Source organism: Pavona decussata, unplaced genomic scaffold, assembly GCF_977016875.1.
Source record: "Pavona decussata unplaced genomic scaffold, jaPavDecu1.1 SCAFFOLD_217, whole genome shotgun sequence".
Classification (NCBI taxonomy): domain Eukaryota; kingdom Metazoa; phylum Cnidaria; class Anthozoa; order Scleractinia; family Agariciidae; genus Pavona; species Pavona decussata.
The window spans coordinates 789,342-796,143 of record NW_028145622.1 but is presented as its reverse complement, the minus strand read 5'-3'; the positions used below and the strand labels follow the sequence as shown (position 1 = coordinate 796,143).

At 39.3% G+C, this 6,802-nt stretch overlaps 1 protein-coding gene across 5 annotated transcripts in view; it reads left to right on the top strand.

The window, feature by feature from the left end:
* Positions 1-105: 105 nt before the first annotated feature.
* LOC146459712 (uncharacterized) overlaps positions 106-6,802 on the top strand; it is a 39,369-nt gene continuing 32,672 nt past the window's right edge. For 4 of the 5 annotated variants that reach the window (XM_085089143.1, XM_085089142.1, XM_085089141.1 and 1 more), the window contains exons 1-2: positions 106-295; positions 393-471. In XM_085089143.1, coding sequence (XP_084945269.1) covers positions 204-295; positions 393-471 — 171 coding nt within the window. In that variant the 5' untranslated portion in view covers positions 106-203. Of the gene's footprint in view, positions 296-392; positions 472-1,308; positions 1,442-6,802 lie in introns of those variants that run through there. The other variant, XM_085089145.1, reaches the window with a different exon arrangement.

Sequence of the window (6,802 nt, the reverse complement as noted above, 5' to 3'; positions counted from 1 at the left end):
AAACAACTTTTCAAACTGTGTAATCTTGTTGTTGCTGTTAACAAACAAGGGTGTCAAAACCAAAATTCTCACAAGCTTACATGACGTCACGCTAAGGAACGGAGCAAGCGATCAACCGAGACGTGACCCCAGTCTTACGAGGTTTACGGTGAAGTTGTTCATGACTTTATGGTTTCATAGATGTACCTTTCTTCGCCTTAGCAATGGCCGATGAAAGCGATCGAAATCTTTGGGATGTTATTGGCTTACCAAACAACACAGATCGCACATCCACGCAAGAAAAAGAGCAATCCTTGTAAGAAGACGACTTGTAGTTTGCGAGCCTCCGCGCCTTCCATCACTGACCCTCTTCCTGATTCGCGTTGAATGTTCTGTTATTTGTTTCTTCCAAGGTGCACCAATGGGGTTGAGGAGCATGATTTAGACAATGAAGAATCTGATATTACACAAGGAACATCGCTTACTCCAAAGGTAACTTTACTGTAGCCGTTAAAGCAGTAGGACTTGCTCGATCCAAAACGCGCGCCATATCGATCATATCGTGAGAGAGATCATGTGCTTAGAGCGAATTCCACGACGCGTTTTGTGATCGATGCAATCGGTGCCCTTAGTGTGTTAGGATATGAACAAATTGACAGCTTTTGCTGCTTAGCAAGTGTTCATTTACCGTTCACGACCAGGAAACCGACTTATTTTCAAAGCGAAAGCGAAATTCACGCCCTCGTGCAGAACGCGACTCGGAAGCGGCGCTCATGGTGAATCTTTCGCAAGTAGTGAACGTTTACTTCCAACAACCACAATATGCACTGAAATGTGGCTTGTTTGCGTTTTGGTGTGCTCTCTTAGACATGCCTCGTGTATAATTATTTCTACGCACGCCCTTTTCTCAGAGAAGATAGAAATGCAAAGTTGGTTGAACCTTTTGACCTGAAGCCATTATGCGTAGCACGATACGACTGCCGCTTGCCTTTACGATGCTTGAGCAACTCTAAAGTACTTTGACGCGACAAGTTATCTAGCCGAAGTGTTAACCTTTAGTCGAAGACGCAGTGACAGCTAAAACCTTGGGGAGATTGGGAGCAGCTTGAGCTTGGGTCAAAAAGGGTTTCTGTCGTTTTCTTTCTTTAATTAAGCTCGCAAATACGAGAATTTGATAAACGGTTGTGGACATAATCTTCGAGTATAAATATTCATCACTGTGACCAGAACTTGTATCGCTACTGACAGGGGTAATACCACGCCATCTTGTTTGTGTTTATGACGTTTTTGTAACCAAATCACCTGACTGCTTTGAGCAGGCCTCGTTCCAGTTCTGTCCGCCATCTTGATCGGGAAAGTTCGATCGCGGTGTCGAAGCTCTTTGCGTTCAGTCGAGTGCGAACTGATTTAATGTGTTTTGTTGTTCTGCGATCAAATGATCATGTCTGCTGGATTTAACCAGGTATTCGTTGTATCTTATTTATCTTTCTTTTAATGTGGGGTCAATCGTTAATACGGAGCAAGTTCTCGTGAATCCAGCACTACTTGCTTGAATCGTATCAGTATGTATATAGGTATAGGCCGTCGTTCCTTTCTCCTTGTACCTTGATACCGTGGCGGGTTGTTAAAGGGAATTTGGTGTGAAGAAACATTGCTGTTTCTGGGGGATACCTTTTCTTAGACAAGGCCTTTCTTGGAAAGCCGATAGGTTCAAATCAAGGACGTGGGTCTGTTCATAAGAGACCCCTCTTCTGTGATATTTCTTGTTGTAGTGAAACCATCGGTGAATGGTGTCATGATGAGAGCAGTGCTGTCAGTTAGGGGCACCTTGAGCAAAGTATCTTCTCGGTGAAATGGCTGCTCCGAAGGACTTTCTCGACAAAGATGTGTGGATTAAAGCTGTAGGAAAAAACTGCAGTTGTCCTCTGTGAAACCTCACATTGAAACTTTGAACATTGAAATACGGCATTATTAACACGTTTTGTACATTATGTAGAAGGATGAAAATACCGTTGCATTTACACACATCCACGTAAATAAGCCAGTTAAAATTTGCCTTAAATTTTATGCCATTTACATACTACACACAAACGCAACCTGTAGCAGGGGTTTTCGAGAAATTCGTTTCTAACGGCCCAGTACAGTTGTATACGCCTATACAGCTGTAAGAGAGTTTAGAGTGCCTGTTTTCGCGAAAGGGGGTACGTGTACATGACATTTCCTTCTTCTTCGCATAGTGAACACTTTGATGATAGGAGTTAACTATGGTTGAGGTGTATGGTAGATACTCAACCTAAATGTAAATTGTAGCGCAGAAAGATGTCCAAGATAACCATCTTCGCGAAATGATCTCAAATCTCCGTTGTAATAGGACGAAAGCCTTCCTTGAGCCATGTTTGACTTGGTGCGCCAAAATATTTTTATTTGCCGTAATCTGACAATGTTGCAATTGCACTATATGATAAACCCTGCGTGCTTTTGTTTCCACAGCCGTTAAAAGTGAAGGTATATCATTGCCAAGTTAAGTGTTCTGCTTAGATAGTATGCCGTTAGGCGTTCTTTAGTGAGCTTGCTTCTTTGCAGTCAGAATCTGATAAACTCAATGGATTATCACTCTAGACAGTAGTATGTGAAGCTTCGTACGGTCAAGCTAACATCTGATATATTCACGCGTTCTGTTCACTGGAGAAGTACATCGCAGACAGTTTAATTACCGACCAGATTTGTTCGTTCATATCTGAGTTTTATTCATGGAGACTGCCCTTTGCACAATTTCAGTGCATTTAAGCCGGAATCCATGTTGAATCGTTACAAGGTACCTAGTTACGGTTATGGCTCACGTCTAACTGCTAGCAAACGAGCATGAACGAACGTTTGAACTGAATATGGTGTTTAAACCAGGTTATGTTGAGTACGTTTCCACAAAAAGCTTCTTTCTGGGAAAAAGAATGTGTTGTTTTATATCTAATTGCTGCAACGCAATTTTAGCCAACACCAAATATGAACCCCGGCTCAAAGGTCAATCGTAGTTCTGAGCTTTTAACTCGATCATTTGAGTGCGGGTTCTTGCGTTGTAAAGTTTGTGATGAAAACCTTTACGAGTAACAGTGTTAAGAACTCGGTTATGTTCGTTTGTGTATAAAGCATAATTTATTTCTTTTTTCTGGATTAAATGTGTTGTTTTAATTATACCTAACTCCTGCAACAGACAATTCAAGTTGTGGACGGCACTGAAGATCAACTCTCGTTGTTTCTGATTTTGCCATTGATTTGAGTGGTCCTCTCGTTTTAAGTTTATGATGAAAACATGTATGAGCAATAGAGCACTGCATGACCAGTCAAACAAAAGCTATTTCGCTGTTCGTTTCTGTGGTATTGTCCATCACTCCAGCACAGCTCTTATTGGTGTCAAAGCCTTATAGTGTGAACATTAAAATGAAAGGTATCGAGTGACACAGGCATACTCGGAAAATCAAAATCCGTGTTCTTTCAACAAGAGTCGAACCTAAGACCTACCGATTACTAGTTCGGATGCTCTACCACTGAGTTACAGGTGATTGATGAGAGCTAGCATACTGCAGGATACTTGCATCTGAATGTCGACGAATGCATATACCGGCACAATGTAAGAAACGCGATGTTGTGTTTTTAGCTTGTTAACTGCATTGCAAATGAGAGATGCATTTTGCGCCAGACATACTGGGAAAAATATCCGAGTTTACAATGTATCAGTAGTGTGTGTTATCACTATGGAAACTGACAACACCATAACGTAGGCGTTTATGGAGTCTTTGTTGTTGTGTTGCATTGTTTGTGGACCAGAGTTTGCAACAAGGCGGATTAAATGTTAGAAGCAATTTACCAATTCAAATTTATTAATCTCTTGTTAAATATTAATCAATTTGTTCAATGCTTCTTCTCAAAGATTTGAAGGCGCTATTTAATTAACAACGTAAAGGACAAAAGCTAAATGTAGGTACCTCTTCACTCCTAGAAACACCAAGGAGCAAAACAAGACAGATTAGGCTAACTTTCAGTTTGTGAACTATGGAAAGCATACAACAGAATGGAGTATTGCTCATTAGTTTTCGTGGTTCTCCTGATCGATCTCAGGCGAACACTTACACCTGTACTGTTGTCGGTTTGCGTTTTTGTGTTATGCTCGAGCAAAGGTTGAAAAAAGATTATTTTTGTACTTAGCTAGCTTTTAACTAGATAAGAGGGTTGGTTTTCAAAGAAACTGTTTTCTGCGTCGATGGGGGAGTGGAAACGAATATTTGGTTTTTATCAACAGATTTGATACCATAAAGAGATTCGAGTGTTGACGTTTTGAGCCGCGTTAGCCCTTCGTCAGAAAATTTGCAAATACAATACAATTATATGTTTTTTAACTAAACCGTGTAAAATTCTTCCTGTCTCTAAACGGCAAAACTAGCCAATAAAATGATAAAGACCTGCACTAGCCAAATGTACGATGCTAGTGACAGTTCGATGAACGGTACATGTAATTCATGTATATGTATGGTATACAGTAGAAAAGACATGAACTAAACCGGAAAAAGCATACCCCAATACATTCTAAAACGGAAATGTCATACGCTATAATCTACATGTAAGAATATTCACAAGAATATTTTCAGCCTAACATCGGCAGAATGATAAGAATATTTAGCCTGGGCTTGTTGTAGTGTGACAAGATCACAAAAGGGAGGAGGGCGTAAAATATGCTCCAGCCAATGGGAAGCTAAAAACCACATCAGGATTTTAATGAGTTTTGAGTACATTATTTCGTTTAAGGTGGCTAATCCTGGAAACATGTTTTGAAGAGGAAAAATAATGTGCGACCGAGAAGCAATTATGTTTTGGATAAGATTCGTTTCTTAGTAGCAAGAGTTGAGAGTGATGTCTCTTGTAGCAAAAGAGGTGTTTCTTAGTAGCAAGATTTGTTGTGAAAACAATTTTTTTTGCGAGCCAATTGCGGGAAACTTGCGCTATGACAACAATGTTTCAATCCGTAGTTTAGCAAGGCCGAAAGCCTGATGTGATCAATGAAGTCAAGATCGTAAAGGCAAGGATGGTAATTGAAAGACGAGCTTGATCAATGTATTTACAGTTAACGTGGAGGTAAAAATAATTATATAGCAAGCAAAAATACATTTTAAGACCTTTTTAATAAAGTTGCATGTATTTTGCATAATTATAGAAATGTTATGGACTTGAATGTAGATTTCTCAGTACGCCATCCACGCTTCTTTTAAATATTATTATTTTATTATCATTGCATTATTCTTACGTCATTGATGTTTTGTCTTTAATTCAAGACACAGAAAGTCTGTGAAAGCTATATTTAGCAAGAGTGATTATCTAACAGGTTATCATGCTCAGTTAGTTCAGAATATGGCGTCCGATATTCTGTATCGGGCTTTATTAAAGCGGAAAGTGTACGCTGACATGACCTGCTTCGATTAACGTTCTTCCGCCGGTCATCGTTTTGACATGTCTGACTTAACAAGTAGAAGCATAGCTTGAATTCCGAGACGTTCCTAGGTTATTAAAATTAGATATTGTTTTCGTCGTCTGTAAACTGTATATTTGGTTGTTATAACCTGTTTCGTGCAATTGTTTGTCGTTAAGTCGGAAATTCATTGATACACTAGATGATGAATATTGTGTGTTTGCAACCCAAACTGTCATAGTCGGCGTTAGGCCAGCCTTTGCGTGCCAGTGAAATACATTTATGTATTGGCTGTTGACACAAGAAGTTCTTATTGGAATAACGACGAGAGGAATTGTTTGTAAACAGGAATGCGTTTGCGATAGTTGTCACGCAATCGTTTTTGTGACAATGACCAAGAAATCCTTTGTTGGGTGATGGCTGCAGCCGTAGTTGATATCATTTCGATAAACTAGATAAACACAAAAACTTTTAAGGAAGCGTTTTTACCAAGTGTATTTATCATAGCACTTTTGATAAGGGAAAATTGCAAGTGTTGCAGTGAAATAAAAGATACTTGTAAACACTAAACGTCTTTGCGAGTACGCATAAATTTAATTTAGTGTATCAGTTAATGCAAACCAACATCTGCATCTTTTGATTGGCAAGTTATAAGAATGCGATTTTTTTACCAGCGGTTTTTTTACATTTATCTTATTAATTGTACCGTAAAATTTCAAGATGTACCCAAGTGTTGTTCCTCAACAACAGTATATTGTTGGAGTAAATATTTTGTAAACCGTACGTTCATTCAAATAGTCTCGCTCGTAAATCAATGTTCTCTAACTTTGTGTGAGAGCGTGTTACTCGAGTTACAATGAAGTTTCCGGTGTCCGTATTAACCGGGCAAATCTAAGAGAAATACGGGATTGATCTTTTCGTCTGGACAGACACAGCTGTCCGTAATAAGCCGGTGTCCGTAGAGCGGGGTTCCACTTTAGACAATACGACAATTTGCCGTCCGCACCTGGATTAATAGACGCTTGTCCTAAAGTGATGACGTCACAAAACTAAAGTTATGAAGTTATGGGTTTTACTGCGGTATTCTGAATGAGTATAAGAAATAATTCCTTCTTCCTAAAAATCAACATGTTATTGCAATTTGGTGGTGAGATATTAGCTCTGTTATGCCCCGATGACTCCATACAAATCCTTCTAGTTTGTCTCAGTTCCAAACGTTTAGAACTGAGACAAAATTAGAAGAATTTCTATGGAGTCATCGGGGCATAACAGAGCTAATATCTCACCCCCAAATTGCAATAAGATACTGATTTTTGGCAAATATTTGTGACATCACACTTTAGGACTCAATTCAAGTGAACCTGAAAA